Here is a 19,036-nt window from a genome sequence, read left to right on the forward strand (position 1 = left end):
ACCTACCTACATACAACATACACATGTCTTACCATGGGTGTATATTCAAAGCCTTTGCAGAATGTCATATTTGAATCCAGTATATTACCTACCTATGAGAACAACAGCTATACTTTCTGGTAGATAGTGGAACTTTGTCTGAATCAGTCCATGAGTTACCATAATACATATTGCTGAAAAATATACGAGCACTTATTAATAATATGAATTAAAGGAGTTACCATAATACATATTGCTGAAAAATATAAGAGCACTTATTAATAATATGAATTAAAGGATACACATGTTAAAAGATAACACAATTGGTATATTCTATTTGTAGTATAATTATTCTTTTGCCAGAAGAAGAAGTTGAAAATTTTCATCAATTAGAAAGACAGGGAAAATACTGGTTGTCTTGATTTTTTATTTTTGCTTGTATGACATGTATGAACTTCACAAAGTTTGTCTGAATTAAGTGAATACAGTGACAGCCAATCATAGTTATACTGTTAAATTAAGTTCAAGCAAATTGTGAAATATTTTTACCTTGAAGGTGTTAAAAAAGCAATTGTGATTAAAACACCTTAAATTCCAATATTATTTAAATTCTTCAGTATGTAAACAAAAAAAGATATGCAGAGTTGTTTCACTTGTTTAGACATGAAAATTACTGAGATCAAGATTTTACTTCATATATTACAAAACTTTTGTAAAAGGTTCCTTGTGACCCTATGTCTTGACTGCTATTGCTACTGTCAGTGTGAAAGTGTAATATTGATGGCAAAGTATTCCCATTTATCAGTAAAATACACACAGACAGAAATGTACACATAACAATCATTGCATACACCAAACATAGTTGACCTATTGCTTATAGAATGTTAGAAGAGGACCTAACTACTGAAACATAACATTGACCAATGAACCATAAAAATGAGGTCAAGAACAAATGACACCTGTCAGACAGACATGTAAACCTTACAATCATTCCATACACCAAATACAGTCGACCTACCGCTTAAAGTTTTAGAAAAATAAAAACGAAATCAGTAGGGTTATGTGAGCCCATTAGTCAAACATGCATTGTCTCATTATTAAAGGATGTACAAAATTGTTGCATCCTTGGTTTTTTTTTTCTATTGTGGATCACTGATGTGGATAGTTGTCGCACTGACAACCCTTCCAAATTTGATAATTTTTATAAACCTTACAATACTACTTAACCAAATACAGCTGACCTATAACTAAGTGTATCTGAGAATCTCTCTTGTTCACAAAAAACCGAAACTTTAATTATCGAACCATGACTTGCGGGGAGGGTCAGGTAACCCCTGAAACTGGGTATGTACATCTTAAATTGATTCCAAAGATCAATTGATCATTTACTAAAAATGCATACAGATATACATACCAAATTTTTTTCCATTTATATCATCATTTAAGGATTAAAGTACTTCTGAGTTTTACTGTGCGCATTACTGTGTGTTTGTGTTTTCCACATTGGCTATAGGCCGGCTAGGTATAGAGGAGGTTTGAGATCTCACAAAACATGTTTAACCCCATCACATTTTTGAGCCTGTCCCAATGTAGGAACCTCTGGCCTTTGTTAGTCTTATAAGTTTTTTTAATTTTTGTTCAATTTTATGTTTCGGAGTTTAGCGTGACGTCCATTTATGCTGAACTAGTACACATTATTATTTAGAGGCCAGCTGAAGCCCATCTCTGGGTGCGAAATTTTCTTGCTGTGTTGAAGACCTTGTTGGTGGCCTTGGGCTGTTTTTTGTTCTTTGGTCGTGTTGTTGTCAATGATACATACCCTGTTTCCATTCTCAATTTTATAACTAAATACAAAATATATCAATGTCAAACATCAAAACCATAGTGGACACATGCTTAATTCAGATCAAAGCTGAATATTTTGTTGAAATTTTGGACCATGCACACAAGATAAAATCTAATTCATGTATGACAAATCAAAGTTTTAAAAGGTCATCAACAATACAAGCAAAGTATTAATCTAAGTAAAATATTCTGAACTAGAAAATTTGACTCTATGAACTACAAAAATCCTTTAATGATTGTATTGATAATTTCTAATAGTTATAATCAGAAATCATCATTGATAAATATGGATGATTTTGTATTTTTTACTGATGAAAGGTTAATATGAACAACTAGTAACATGTGACAATGACACAGGTGTTCAATCATAAACAGAAATAATTATTATTTTTACATACTATAGTCAGAATTTTATCAAAAAATTTATTAATGCAAGTTATCAAAAACAATGCATTCACTACATTAAAGCTTATGCAAAACAAGCATTCTGAGAGTATTGCATGGCAATACATAGTCCCCTACAGGTTAAAAATTCATTGCATTGGAACAAAATGTTAACTTGATCTTTAACTTGCCATGTTGTAAACTATATACTAAATATCAAGTCAAAATCTTCCAGCATGACGAAAAAAAGTGTTGAAAACTGATTATTTTTAAAAGTGAATTTTCTAAGTCCAAGGATCATTACTCTGCACAAAATCATCAGACTGGAACAAAATCTGAACTTGATCTGTAACTTGTCATGATAAAACTATATACCAATTATCAAATCAATATCTTCAAGCATGATGAAAAAAAGTGCAGAAAACTGATTATTTGAGTGAATTTTCTAAGTCCAAGGACTATAACTCTGTACAAAATCATCAGACCGGAACAAAATTCGAACTTGATCTGTAACTTGTCATGATAAAACCATACACCAATTATCAAATCAATATATCCAAGCATGAAGAAAAAAAGTGTGGAAAACTTGATTATTTGAGTGAATTTTGTAAGTCCAAGGACCATCACTCTGCACAAAATTATCAGACTGGAACAAAATTCAAACTTGATCTGTAATTTGTCATGATAAAACAATACACCAAATATAAAATCAATATCTCCAAGCATGAAGAAAAAAAAGTGTGGAAAACTGATTTGCGGACTGACTGATGGACAGACAGACGTACCGAGTGCAAACCTAAAGTCCCCTTCAACTTTGTCGGTAGGGGATTAATTACTAAATAATCAAGTTTTAATAGAAATTTTTATTCATAGCAGATGTTTTTTTAAGTTTGCATTTTTTGTTTGCATAAATAAAAACATTCAACTGATTACTGAATTCACAGTATACAAATTTCTTGCAATCTTATAAAACAACTGACTTGGACTCAATTATATTGTACATGTATCATAAATATATGACTTTTCATTTCATCTTAATCATTCTTAATGAAAAAATCTGTTATGACATGGGGAATTCTTGGGCATCAGACCTGCATGCCACAATAGATTATTCTAAAATTTATTTCCGATAAGTAACTAATTTAGTTTGCTAAAGATTTCAGACTTGTTTTAAACAAAAATTTAAAAACTAAATACACAGTTATATTCAGCATATCAAAGAACCCCAATAATTCAATTTTTGATAAATTCAAACAAAGACTAATTTTGGACCCTTTGGACCTCAATGTGGACCAATTCGAAAACGGGGCCCAAAAATCAATCACAATCTTCCTTTTGTAGTATGCATGGAACTTTGTGGTTCAATTTCATAAAGATCCATATGCATACACTTGATCTCAAGATATGGTCTGGAAATCATATGTCTTCAAACTACGAGAACGACAACTACAAAGCTGACAACTTCATAACTTTATACACCCACAAACTTTTAAAACTGTTGTTTGCACCCAAAGGGATTATCTGGTTTATCTTGGAAAAGGAGATAACTTTATAACATTACCAGTAGAACCTACCTACTACCAAAAGGATGAAAAATATGGTCATACTACTATGGTGTTCCTGTTCTGCAGCCCCTTTTTCTGGAAGCTCTGGTCCCACTGGTTTTGTGGGAGCCTTGGTAGGTGCCAGAGTCGTAGAGGTGGTGGTGGTGTTGGTCTCTGTTCCATTTAGAAATGTACTACAAAATATATTATATAATAATAAATAAATGATTCTAATTCACATTGTATCAATGAAATTATTGTTTCAAAATTCCAATTGGGATTTCAATTTTCAATTTCAATTAGACAACAGCTTGTATTTTCCATATGAAAGCTACTACGTTTAACATTCCCGGTATATATATATATATATATGTGAGTACGTCTTAACAAGTGACAACTCTATGACAGATCCATCCATTGGATCACCAGTGAAGGTGATACAGGGCTGAAAACACATATTATATTCATTATTACTCTAAATATCAGCACAACAATGTTAAATCTGCAAATTTGCAAAAGCAAATTTTTGTTCTTCCCTTGCTAGGATTCGAACTCATGCTATTGAGATATCGAGACAACACCGCCTGCACTGCAAAATGCACTGTGTCCAGCGCTCTAGACCACTCAGCCACCTAGACTGAACTAAAAATTCAGCTTTCGGTGGCCTAGTGTTACCTTTCCTCGTCAGTAGAATATAAGAGTTGTAACACAGTACATGATAATATTAGACATTCAGATGGAATTGATTGCAGATAAGCTAAATTATCTGTCCTAAAGGATCGTAAGATGCAGTCACAGAAATAAGTACGTCTAAACAAGTGACAACTCTATGACAGATCGATCCATCCATTTATGTATATCATTTAAAGATCCTTCATATTCTTTCAGAAACCAATATAGAAAAGAATTTACATGAAATTGTTAGTTTTCCAAGATTTCAAAATTATTCGTATTACTTTCAAAACTGCAAAACAGCTTTAAACCTGATGATATGCCATTAATTTAACAAAAGAGAAACCTTAGTCTTATAATACACAATGTGTAAAATTCATCTAAAAATTCACCCTTTATCTAAATTTACCACAAGAGTGCACACACTGAAATGTCTTGCCTGCTTGACTACCATTGATTTTATGTTGATAGCCCCAAATATAAAGTTTTACTTCAAGTATCACATTAACTTATCATGATCCAAGAAAATGAGGTCAAGGTCAGATAAACCAAGACAGAAATACATGTACACCTTACAATCATTCCATACATTGAATATAGTTGACCTAAAAAAAAAATGTATGGACCAATTGGTTAAAGTATACAAGAAGCAGACCAAACCATGAAATTTTTATATTGACCAATGAACCATGAATATGAGGTCAAGGTAAGATGAACCCTGCCAGACAGGCATGTACACTTTACAATTATTCCATATATATAGATCAAATATAGTTGATGTATCAAATATAGTATCTAACATGTCTAAGAAACAAACTTAACCTCAAAAACTTATCATTGACCAATGAACCATGAAAATGAGGTCAAGGTCAGATGATACCTGCCAGACAGACATATAAACATTACAGTCATTCTATACACCAAACATAGTTTACCTATTGCTTATAGTTTAAGAAAAACAGACCAAAACACAAAAACTTAACATTGAGCAATGAACCCTGAAAATGAGGTCAAGGTCGAATAAAACCTGCCAGACTTACATGTACATCATAAATTATTTCCATACACCAAATATAGCTACCTATTGCATAATATAGTATTAGAAAAATAGACCAAAACACAAAAACTTAACTCTAACCAGCTAACCACTGATCCATGAAATGAGGTCGAGGTCAAGAGAAAACTGTTTGACAGGCACGAGGACTGTGCAAGGTATGCAAAAGTCGCAGGCTCGACAAAAAACTATCTATTCTATATATATACAAGTACTGTGATCTTACTTGAAAAGAATTGAAGAATTTTGTTATTTATAAAGTTTCAGGGACCAAATATTATTATAAAATCAACCTTATAACCACAAAAATTTAATGCTCACCAATGAACCATTAAAATGAGGTCAAGACAAGATGAACCCTACCAGCTAGACAGGTACTCCTTACAATTATTGCATACACCAAATATAGTTGCATGACTTGTTGCTTATAGTATCTGAGAAACACTGACAAAACCACGAACACTTAACATTGACCAAATGAACCATAAAAAAGAATTGTGGAGTATATGTCAGTGAGACATTAACCAGACAACATAAATAACCAAAAGTCATCTAGAAGACAACATACAATCTTCAGCAATAGAAAGAAGTCTAGACAACATGTCAGGTTTCGCTCACCCTGATTCTAAAAAAGAAGTGAATTGATTTACCGGTAACAGACTTTATAAGATCTGCATACAATCAACCTAAACTTCCCCAAAATGATTGAAAACACATTAAGATATGACAGAAGACAACTATTACTGATTCAACCATCTTCGCTAGCGTTACAGAGGGGCCAGAGGAGAGGAGGGGACTGGATTGTAAACCTTGGCTAGTGAAGATGTGATTTAACAAGATTCCACCAATAAATTTTTTAGCAAGTTTATTTAAGAGAGTACTACTAGTGAGGGCAGCAGATCGAGAATAAATTAACATTTTTTTTATTCAATTATATACCATATGGCTATCTTTAATTTGTGGACATATTAATATATATAAACTGTCAATTATCTATCAATAAAATACAAAAAGTCATTACCGGTAAACATTATTCATCATACATGTCATATTTAAGTTTACATCAAATGTACATCATTGTACATGGAATAACATGTTATGAGCAAATTGGTGTGCCTGTTTTTTTACTTTGTACTATGAAACTTAACTTTTGTCTATAGATGTATCATATAGTTTTAAAAAATTCAAACTTTTCATTTTAACTCTTGTCCATTTTCATGTAAGAACATGAAGAATAGCCATTCAAATCACTTGACATATTTTAACATCATCCTAAGCATCTTAAATGAGGGGAGGGAGCAGTTATAAAATAGGGGACATTATCACAAACTTTTGAATCTTTTTCCATATAAGGAAAAGCAATGTACTATTATTAGATACATTTTTGGATTTGAAATTGACAAAAAAATCCAGTTCTTACCATATAAGCAACATACCAAACCAAACATATTTGATAAATCCTGAATTTAATATTTTACAGGACATCTTACAACCACAAAATACATGTAAAGCTGTTTGTATCACCTGAATGTAATATATTATTTATTAACAGATAGTAATCGAGATTTAATGGTACAATTTTCCTTAATATTTCATGTACATGTTTGTCAAGCAGTTAAAAAATTTCAAATAATCTTCCAGTTTGACAAATCGTTGTAGTATTTGTAAATTCATATATTCTCTGAAGAATAAATCAGAAAGAATCTAAGTACCTTGCAACATCAAACATGTATTACAGATATTCTCATAAATTAATTATCATCATTTTCTATGCAAAGTAACTTATTTATTAGTTATAATTGCCTTTGAACCAGCTTTCAGTAACTGTGAGTACTCTTAGATCAGTACTGTGTCTTTAATAGAATAGAAAAACCAAGGATATGGGGTATCCATCCATGACACAAAATCAGTCTTTTTGATAATAGTTTTTTTGTGCTTTTTGTCCAGCTGATGAGTCAAATCAAGTTCTGGTTAACTGATATTTACAGTATGTTCTTCTGTTGTGCTGTTGCAAAAATGTCCCAGTAAGGGGAAGAATGAGCATTGCAAACATGTTTAACCCAGCCACATATTGTGTCTGTCCCAAGTCAGGAGCCTGTAATTCAGTGGTTGTCGTTAGTTGCTGTAATTATCACATTGGTTTTTGGTTAATTGTTTTGTACGTAAATCAGGCAGTTGGTTTTCTTGTTTGATATATAATATAGCTTATTATAAGGTATGGGTTTAATTCATTGTTGAAGGCAGGAATAAAAAAAAATAATCCCACCCTCAATATTTTGTTTGTATAAAAATTCTTTTTGCAGGACTCACTTGAAATGTTACTTAGCAAAAGATACATTGCAATATTGAAAATGGAAGGTTTTATGAGATAAAGGATATCTGAGGTATTAATCAGTGAGACAGCAACATGCATGACCCTCACCAAAAAATAAAAAGCTAGCAAAATTGTTTTGCCAATTTTCTAAGTTGTTAAGGTGCATAACATCTTTAAAAATTGAAAACAGGACTTATCCTTTAACTCTCTTGAGCATACTAAAGCTTGTGAAGAATTATCTTAAAATCAAATTTGAAGAGAAGTAAATTTACTAATAAAATGCTTCCATGACATTATGCTATCACCTGTATCACTTTGAATAAGGGACAATCAGTATCACCCCTCTTGGAAAATTGTGGGCATTTTATATCAACCAGTTTTCTGAACAATGTATGATAACCCATTATGTTCATATAAGTCATAATATGCATAACATCTTACAACTGTTGCCACTCACATTTACACTGTTATATGGAAACAAAATGTCATAAGAAAAAAGGTCACAAAATTTGTAGGAAAAACAGTCATTTTGCGTATTTTGCATAATAGAAACAAGTGTTTTCTTAAATGTTTCACCAGCAAACCAAACTTATCAACGTTGGTTCATTCATTATGACGTCGGTGATATGTCGCGGTAAATGTATTTGACATCACAAAGCTGTGATATGCAATTTTATTAAGAGCTGAGCAGAGTGATACAGACAGTGGGATGACCAATAAATATGAATTATATGTCTATGATGTAGGGAAAAAATTCACAGGAAGATTATCTGAAACTTCATAATAATTTGTGTCTTACCCCGGTATATATATATATATGTAGTGTTAATATCAATTGCTTCAATGTTTGTGTTTATTGCAATAGAATTAACTTTCCAAAAGTATATAAACAAAATGCTGTCCATGTAAATGCCAAAGGTTTTTTTTAAACAATTCAACAGATGGTTATTAAACATGCTGTCTTAAAAAAGTTAATTGTTTTTGTTTTGTTTTGTTTTTTTCATTTACTTACCAATAAAAGTTCCATATAACTTTTTGTAATAGAAAAGAAATGAAAAGCTATTTAACTTTTTAATGAAATCCAATTAAAAATCTTTATAAGAAAAATACATTGAAAATTTTAACAATAAAAGTTCCATATAAGTTTTAAAAAAGAGGAAAAGAAATGGAATACTATTAAACATTTTTATGAAATCCTATGGAAAAATCTTTACCAATAAAAAAATACATTTTAAAATTGATTTTACCCAATTAACTTTTTTTATGTTGTCATTATTGTGACTTTATTTTCTGTGCCTTTTTATCTGTGAACTTTTTTCCTACACTCTTTATTCAAGGTCACTGATGAGTCTTAAGTAGACCAAACGCCTGTCTGGCATATAAAATTTAAATTCTGGTATTTATGATGAGTTTATTGCAACAATTATTAATTATTTTAATTAACCTAACTTACAAATGTATATGAATGTCTTAGTTAAAGATCTATTTTACCATATACTAGTGTATTTAGTTTCATCAGCACTATAATTCAGTTGAAATTTAAGCCTTATGATGACAAAACCATGATTATCAAGTTTAACTTTAAGTCTTATGATGACATATACATGTTTATCAAGTTTAACTTTAAGTCTTATGATGACATACACATGTTTATCAAGTTTAACTTTAAGTCTTATGCTGACATACACATGTTTATCAAATTGAACTTTAAGTCTTATGATGACATACACATGTTTATCAAGTTTAACTTTAAGTCTTATGATGACATACACATGTTTATCAAGTTTAACTTTAAGTCTTATGATGACATACACATGTTTTATCAAATTGAACTTTAAGTCTTATGATGACATACACATGTTTATCAAGTTTAACTTTAAGTCTTATGATGACATACACATTTTTATCAAATTGAACTTTAAGTCTTATGATGACATACACATGATTATCAAGTTTAACTTTAAGTCTTATGATGACATACACATGTTTATCAAGTTTAACTTTAAGTCTTATGCTGACATACACATGTTTATCAAATTGAACTTTAAGTCTTATGATGACATACACATGTTTATCAAGTTTAACTTTAAGTCTTATGATGACATACACATGTTTATCAAGTTTAACTTTAAGTCTTATGATGACATACACATGTTTTATCAAATTGAACTTTAAGTCTTATGATGACATACACATGTTTATCAAGTTTAACTTTAAGTCTTATGATGACATAAACATGTTTTATCAAATTGAACTTTAAGTCTTATATTGACATAAACATGTATATCGAGTTTAACTTTAAGTCTTATGATGACATACACATGTTTATCAAGTTTAACTTTAAGTCTTATGATGACATACACATGTTTATCAAGTTTAACTTTAAGTCTTTTGATGACAGACACATGTTTTATCAAATTGAACTTTAAGTCTTATATTGACATAAACATGTATATCGAGTTTAACTTTAAGTCTTATGATGACATACACATGTTTATCAAGTTTAACTTTAAGTCTTATGATGACATACACATGTTTATCAAGTTTAACTTTAAGTCTTTTGATGACAGACACATGTTTTTCAAATTGAACTTTAAGTCTTATGATGACATACACATGTTTATCAAATTGAACTTTAAGTCTTATGATGACATAAACATGTATATCTAGTTTAACTTTAAGTCTTATGATGACATACACATGTTTATCAAGTTTAACTTTAAGTCTTATGATGACATACACATGTTTATCAAATTGAACTTTAAGTCTTATGATGACATAATGTGTTTATCAAGTTTATTAAGCCTTACGATGACAATAATAATCCAACATAACAAAAACATTTGTTGTTGAACTATACGTATACCACCAGGATACATAATTTATTTCTCTTCATAAATTTCATTAAACAGGATGAATTAAATGATGCAATTATTCATGTTATTGTCCATAAAAAAATATTTGTATCCCTTTCCTGGAAGGTGTTCAAATTTCCAGAAAGGAAAAACAAAAATAAAAATTATCTGTTTAATACATAATAAACAAATGATTAAATATAGAAATTAACAGATGTGTAGAACTAAGAAAACAACAACATCAGTATCTATAGAGTTAACTACATGTATTAGCTAGCATTTATCATCATGATTATAATACACTCTGACAAGTGTGAAACTTTCTACTAAATAATGAACATAATAAGTTCTGTCATTTATAAAGTGAAACATATCAGTCCCTACAATAATCATGATAATTGAAAGTTAATTTCAGATGACCATAATGGACAATTTTGTTAAAAAAATGAAGAAATTATAGCAGTTATAATTTCAACATAAATCTTACTTGGTATTTATATAAATAGATGTAATTAGGTTCACAACATTGACTAAGTCAATCATCTAAATATACTAAAATCACCTTAGAAACACCTGATGTTTATTTAATGTTTTATACATTATAATTAACATGACTTAATAGTCATGTACAAATTTTATGAAAGCAAATTGATAAACTATACACAAATTTGATATGAATGCCACTTATTTTGTCCTAAATGAGTTATTGCCTGACTGCTGATGCCTGACTTGGAAAAGTCACATACAGATGCTGATCAAGCATTTTGAAAAGGGGGAGAGGGGGCTGGAAAGGCAACGTTTGCCTAATAGTATAAAAGGGAATAACAATTAACCACTTTAGAATTGATGTAAATGAATGTCTTAGTTAAATGATTTTGAAACCGTCTGTTTTCTTCTTTCAATGTCTTTGTCAAATATTAGTAGTTCAGCAGTAAATAAATGTATCCCATCATGCACTTTAATGATTTTATCACCTTCAATAATATATACCAGTACTATACAGCCAAGCAGGGATGATTGCTGAATCATTCACCAATTCTCACTTTGGAATTGTACATATGGGGACTTTTACAATGAAAATGTTCTTAACATAATCATGAGAACTTCAACCTTTCTTGGGTAACCTTTTCTTTCTACCTTAATTATCAAAAATATAAGAACTTGCCATTTAACCATATATGTCAAAGTAAATTTTGGAAGTTTATAGTAATGATAGTATAAAGAATGGTAATTAGGTCGGGGAAATTTTCTTAAACATGAAGGCATGGTCAGATTCAAATCTACATTATGCATTCTTGTGTTCTAGGTTTTATACTGATTCCTTAAGTTTCATCTCAGGTTAATGGAATTTGACATGCTTATTTTAACAAATAGTGGTATTAATATTTGTCGATCCTATATTCTATGTCTCAAAAGTCAGAAATGTCTACCCTAAACAAAACTATAATGGCACCTTAGAAGTGAATTATGACATAGTTGCAGCTACCAGTCATTTTTCCAGTAAAAAATTTAGAAAACATTTAAAAAATGATTTCTACCTACATTTGTACCTTTTGTTTTCTAACTTTAAGAAGAAACCCTAAATATGATAAACAATTAAACACTTTTTTGTTTGGCCTTTATACAAATATTTATAATCAGATTACAGCATGTGAACACACATCTGTTAGTTTATCAGGTTATAAGTACACTGTATAAATATTGGTCAATATTTCTCTAAATGAAATATACATACCACATTTGCTTACACTTTTTAAGAAACCTAATTAACAATTGAACCTGGCACATTTTTTTTTTTTTAAACATATAGTCATGTATGATTTTCTTTCAAATCCCCTTTTTCATTTTTACAACATGCATATAACATGTATAACATGTATAACATGTACAAATGTATTATAAAAGTGATAAATTTTCAATTTCAAATTTTATTGTCTTATATATCTTAATTTACACTATATATCTTGCATGTGGCAAAACATAAACAAAAACAATATCAATATAAAAGTATCAAATAAATATTTCAAGAATCCCTCGTCCCTGTCCCCAGATCTATTGACTAGTTTTAAAAAGGAACCAAGCCTATTAAAATGATATAGGGTTAAAGATATAATATGTCATTTCAACTTAAATAGTTAAATATATAAATTTCATATTTTTATTTACAAACAAAAATCAAAATAAACCTTTCTAATGATACTGTTGGGTTTCAAATTTGTAAAAAGGAAGGATAAAGTACAGAAAAATAATATCGTTAATTATATTAATAAAAACAAGAGTGCACACGCTGAAATGTCTCGCCTTCTTTACTAATCATTGATATTATGTTGAAAGTCCTAAATATAAAGCTTTATTACAACTGTCACATAAACTTAACATTAACCAAGTAAACTAAACATTGACCAATGAACCATGAAAATGAGGTCAAGGTCAGATGAACCATGCTAGGCAGGCATGTACAGCTACCAATTCTTCCATACAACAAATATAATTGACCTATTGCTTATAGTTTAAGAAAAACAGACCAAAACACAAAAACTTAACACTGAGCAATGAACCTTGAAAATGAGGTCAAGGTCAAATAAAACCTGTGTGACTGCCAAATAGATCATAAAATATTTCCATACACCAAATATAGTTGAACTATTGCATATAGTATTAGAAAAAAGGACCAAAACTCAAAAAACTTAACTTTGACCACTGAACCATGAAAATGAGGTCAAGGTCAGATGACACCTGCCCGCTAGACATGTACACCTTACAATCATTCCATACACCAAATATAGTAGACCTATGGCATACAGTATAAGAAAAACAGACCAAAACACAAAAACTTAACTATAACCACTGAACCATGAAAATGAGGTCAAGGTCAGATGACACCTGCCAGTTGGACATGTACACCTTACAGTCCTTCCATACACCGAATATACTAGACCTATTGCTTATAGTATCTGAGATATGGACTTGACCACCAAAACTAAACATTGACCAATGAACCATGAAAATGAGGTCAAGGTCAGATGAACCATGCTAGGCAGGCATGTACAGCTACCAATTCTTCCATACAACAAATATAATTGACCTATTGCTTATAGTTTAAGAAAAACAGACCAAAACACAAAAACTTAACACTGAGCAATGAACCTTGAAAATGAGGTCAAGGTCAAATAAAACCTGTGTGACTGCCAAATAGATCATAAAATATTTCCATACACCAAATATAGTTGAACTATTGCATATAGTACTAGAAAAAAAGACCAAAACTCAAAAACTTAACTTTGACCACTGAACCATGAAAATGAGGTCAAGGTCAGATGACACCTGCCCGCTAGACATGTACACCTTACAATCATTCCATACACCAAATATAGTAGACCTATGGCATACAGTATAAGAAAAACAGACCAAAACACAAAAACTTAACTATAACCACTGAACCATGAAAATGAGGTCAAGGTCGGATGACACCTGCCAGTTGGACATGTACACCTTACAGTCCTTCCATACGCGGAATATACTAGACCTATTGCTTATAGTATCTGAGATATGGACTTGACCACCAAAACTTAACCTTGTTCACTGATCCATGAAATGAGGTCGAGGTCAAGTGAAAACTGTCTGACGGGCATGAGGACCTTGCAAGGTACGCACATACCAAATATAGTTATCCTATTACTTATAATAAGAGAGAATCTAACATTACAAAAAATCTTAACTTTTTTTTCAAGTAGTCACTGAACCATGAAAATGAGGTCAAGGACATTGGACATGTGACTGACGGAAACTTCGTAACATGAGGCATCCATATACAAAGTATGAAGCATCCAGACCTTCCACCTTCTAAAATATAAAGCTTTTAAGAAGTTAGCTAACGCCGCCGCCGCCGTAGCCGCCGCCGCCGCCGCCGCCGCCGCCGCCGGATCACTATCCCTATGTCGAGCTTTCTGCGACAAAAGTCGCAGGCTCGACAAAAACCTTCATAATTTCTTTGTAACAATGAAAAGAGATGTCTCATTATTGTCATACCCTTTTTGTTATATAATTTTCTTTAAATGTTGGTCATTTGTTGTTTTCCTTCCCTTTAAGTTTAAATTAACTTTAGATGTTGGTCATGTCATTTGTTATTTTTTTAAGTTTTCATATTTTCTGTGAAATGTTCTATGAAATAACAGCAATTCATGTTGTTTCATAAAAAAAACTTAAAATACAAGTCAAGGACTGAAATTGGTATCTCATACACATACTTTTATTTCACAACAGAAACATTTAATTTATTGATAATCTAAATCATTTAAAAGCTTAATCTTATACATTTAGCCTAAACAGACAAGAGGGTCCATTCGGTGACCAGAAACATTAGTTGCTTAGGCTAATCTTATGCATCTGTTTATGTGACAGCATCATATTGTGACAGTGAATATATTTCGTTATTTGGCATGAAAGTTTTGTTAGACTCAATAACAGCAGTCATATTTCTTGTTTTACTGCATTCTGCACAAAGCGGACATTGTATGCTATATTTCCGCAAGACCATTTACATACGTCCCTTGGTGTCAGGCAAACAATCAATCAGCCATCACACTTGTCCATTCATCAGCTATCACTTTTTTTTTATAACAACATTAGTTTTTTTTCTGTCATGAATGGCTTTCCTGGTCTAAGAAAAAGGAAAAATAAAAACAAGATTCTAAATTATTCTTTGGGGATTCTAGTAGTATTGCACATGGCCACTGTTGTTTGTCAAGGCCTCTAGGCTCTAACCATAATCAGTTGTATGATCATTCTTTATTCTTTACTTGAATGGTAGAAAGGTTGATTTGCGTCTATATCAAACAACGTGGCAGAAAACATATTTTTTTAGTTTTTGCTTTTTTTCAGGATTTTTAGAAAAACATCATCAATTTAAGGAACTTACAATTTTCAGCAAATTTGAATATCGAATTATCAAAAAAGTATATATACATGTATGGCATCCTCTCCATGCAATAAGACGATTAGAATGAAATGCTTAACCAATATAACCTTCCAGAGCTCATCTAGCAGCACCTTCTTCATATTATGTTTAATGTGTCAGTGTAGTTCTACATTAAACAAATTGTGCCTGGTCTAGATCTTAAACAATAGATCTAGATCTCATTTCAGGCTATAGCTAAGGTGGCAATTTTTTACCCTCAAAGTGCAATGGCGGATCCAGAAATTTCATAAGGGGGGGGCTTGCCATAAGAGGGGGCCCGCTCCAGTGATTCCTTAAATAATCAACCAAATTTTTCCCACAATAGGGGGGGGGGGCACCTAAATCCGCCTCTTAAGTGACCTGCCAAAGACAGATATTTTGAATTAGAATGTCAGTAATTACAAGGAAAATGTATCAGGATTATTTATGAACACAACATAATTGTAGATCATGCTTATCATGCATTGATACATATATGTAAATCCAACAGGTGCATCAAATGAGCTAACTGTTTGCCTTTGCATACAGGGGTGTTATTCACCATCAAGAGTTAGACCAATGTTCAAATTTCAGTACAATCATGACAATCATCATTTGTTTATGAAATTTAAATATACATGTACATGTATACATTGGTTGCATGTACGTACATGACATTCAAAAGATATATTATCCTGATTAAACATGTTAAATGCTGAAAACATAAAAGTCTCTTGATTCCATCATCATGCAGACATATCGGTATGTACATGTACAACATGTACAACAATATTAACTCAAAGCCTTAGTCATGTTAGTTGAATCACATAAACTAATTAACTTACAGCAATGTGACTGTGTATAGAACTTTTCTGAAACTCACTTCTGAAAGCCCAAATCTGACTTTTTAAATTAAAATTAAATATGAGTTATTTACCTTCTTGAGAAGTATACTGATATACATTGTAGGTACAAAATGTAATGGTTTGCTGCAGTGCACAGCAATAGTGAGAAGTAATTATGATAAAAAAACAATGTGTTTCTTTAACATACAAACATTTCCAGCTTGACAATTTTAGAAGTATGTTAGAAAACAAAATACCATTAACAAGCATTCTGAGAGTATTGCATGGCAATACATAGTCCCCTACCGGTTAAAAATTCATTGTAATGGAATGAAATTCTAACTTGATCTATATCTTGTCATGGTGTATCTAACTACATAAAAATATCAAGTCAATATTTTCAATCATGACGAAAAAAACTGTTGAAAACTGATTATTCAAGTGATTTTTTTATGTCCAAAGACCATAACTCTGCACAAAATCATCAGACCGGAACAAAATTCGAACTTGATCTGTAACTTGTCATAATAAAACTACAAATGTACATGTATATACTAATTATCAAATAAATATCTTCAAGAATGACAAAAAAAAGTGTGGAAAACTGATTATTTTAGTGAATTTACACTTGGCCTGGGCGATGATATTCGTTAATTTTATCCCTCTCTAACACTCAGGATAAATTTGGATATCATGGCTGAGGCCATGTGTAAATTTTCAACAAATCTGTGGCTTCCATGAATTATTTCTTAAATGAAATATATCCTTTATCAAAAATAGATTATTATCTAAATAAAAGAGTTCACTTCATCCAAAAAAATTTTTAATATATAGCATTCAGAAAATTAGTTTGTATACAGAATCAAAAACAAACAAACCTACCACTAAATTCTTCAAACAATTTACCAAAGAAAAGGGAACAAATCCAAAATGTCATTTATCATTAATAAAAATATCTTTTAAATATCTTTTAAAAATTGAGTTATTTCCCTTTGAACAGAAATCTAGTAATTAATAAGTATTTTGTCAAAAATTTAATTCTAGAGAAAGGGCTTTAACTGAACAAGGAGAAAAGCTAAAATCGTGAAAATTGAACATGACCTGTAACTTGTCATGATAAAACAATACACCAAATATCAAATCAATATCTTCAAGCATGAAGAAAAAAAGTCTGGAAAACTGATTTGCCGGACTGACAGATGGACAGACAGACGGACGGAGTGCAAACCTAAAGTCCCCTTCGACTTCGTCGGTAGGGGACTAATAAATTCTAAATTTATATATTTTATAAACCAAATATTATCTTTTAATCAACAGGGATTAAAAACTGCTAATTGTTATAAATCTTTTCATTTAGCTTCATAGCAGAGAAGCAGTCCGAATTCTACTGCCAGACAAGGAAAATAACCTGCTTCAAGTTATAATTTTAGAGTAAAACTGATTCCAGAAATGAGTTTCTAGGAAGGGCTGTAGACAACTTTCACATTTTTGCATTTCCCTGCACATTTCAACTGTCACAATTCTTATGTTATTATATGTACGTCACAGCAAGAGTCAGAGTAGCTGCGGAACCATAACTTTTATGGTCCTTATGATACATGTACATATATGTTTTGACAATAAGTCAATTATGCCATTTATGATCCGCAAATTGTCAAAATAAATATCATAAGGACCATACACTGCATGTATATAAGAGTTACAGTTTCACAGCTAGAGTCAGAGTTGATTGTTTACTAACATCATTTAGGCAGATTAGCCTTAGATCTACCTTCTTCACTCATTCTATCAAAGGTACTGGAATTTAGTGTTACAATGTACATGTAGTATTGTTTTAAATGTTTATGACAGTATTAATTTATGTAATCTTTTTGGGATTCTGTGTCCAGAATGATTTGTTAATTTGGCTGCCCTCTGAATTATCCCTAAATCTAGACATATTAACTCTATTTGGGAAAATAATTACCAACTACCTCACCTGTAACCGGTGCCTTATACGTCTACAACTTCATTCTGCATGTTCTGTAAAAATGAAAAGGTAGGAACTGAAAAAAAACCATATTTGTCTTCCCAAGAAACTTATCTTTCAGATTAGCAAGTTACCTGTTTTTCAAAAGAAGTTCAATATCTTCTATTTCATCTTTATCCGCCTGGCCAGCTTTTGGTTGCGGTGCCAGTGTCTTTGGTGGGGCTGAAGCTGCATCAACGACTTCATGTAAACATGTTAATCCAAAAAATAAAATTACCAAAACTAATTTCACTTGAAATCTCATATTTCCTGCTTATTCTGTTAGTCTATATGATGGAAACAAAGGCCATCACAGCAAAATAAATATGTAAACACAACAATTATGCCTTTCTCGAGATTGTGTTTTTAACTGACAAACTGGCCGGAAGTAATAAGTGTACTCGGAAAACATTAAACATCTAATAACCAGAAAAAAATTATTCCTTCAAAAAAATCTATGCTGCAAGAAAACATGCTTTTTAAATATTATAGGCTTTAATTCAATATTTATTTATAATTCTTGTTTTAAATTTATGTTATATTTTTCTGTTCTATAACACACTCAGAATAAATAAATCCATTGTAATTGTGTATGGTATT

At 31.1% G+C, this 19,036-nt stretch overlaps 1 protein-coding gene across 1 annotated transcript in view; it reads right to left on the reverse strand.

The window, feature by feature from the left end:
* The window catches only part of LOC127700229 (sodium/hydrogen exchanger 8-like), a 78,839-nt gene extending 60,016 nt beyond the window's left edge, over positions 1-18,823 (reverse strand). Inside the window, exons 1-3 of the mRNA XM_052203652.1 lie at positions 18,532-18,823; positions 3,783-3,946; positions 93-173 (exon numbers count right to left, since the gene is read on the reverse strand). Of these exons, the coding sequence (XP_052059612.1) occupies positions 93-173; positions 3,783-3,946; positions 18,532-18,701 (415 nt within the window). The 5' untranslated portion in view covers positions 18,702-18,823. The remainder of the gene's footprint in view (positions 1-92; positions 174-3,782; positions 3,947-18,531) is intronic.
* Positions 18,824-19,036: the final 213 nt, after the last annotated feature.

This window comes from Mytilus californianus, unplaced genomic scaffold, assembly GCF_021869535.1.
Source record: "Mytilus californianus isolate M0D057914Y unplaced genomic scaffold, xbMytCali1.0.p SCAF_5, whole genome shotgun sequence".
Classification (NCBI taxonomy): domain Eukaryota; kingdom Metazoa; phylum Mollusca; class Bivalvia; order Mytilida; family Mytilidae; genus Mytilus; species Mytilus californianus.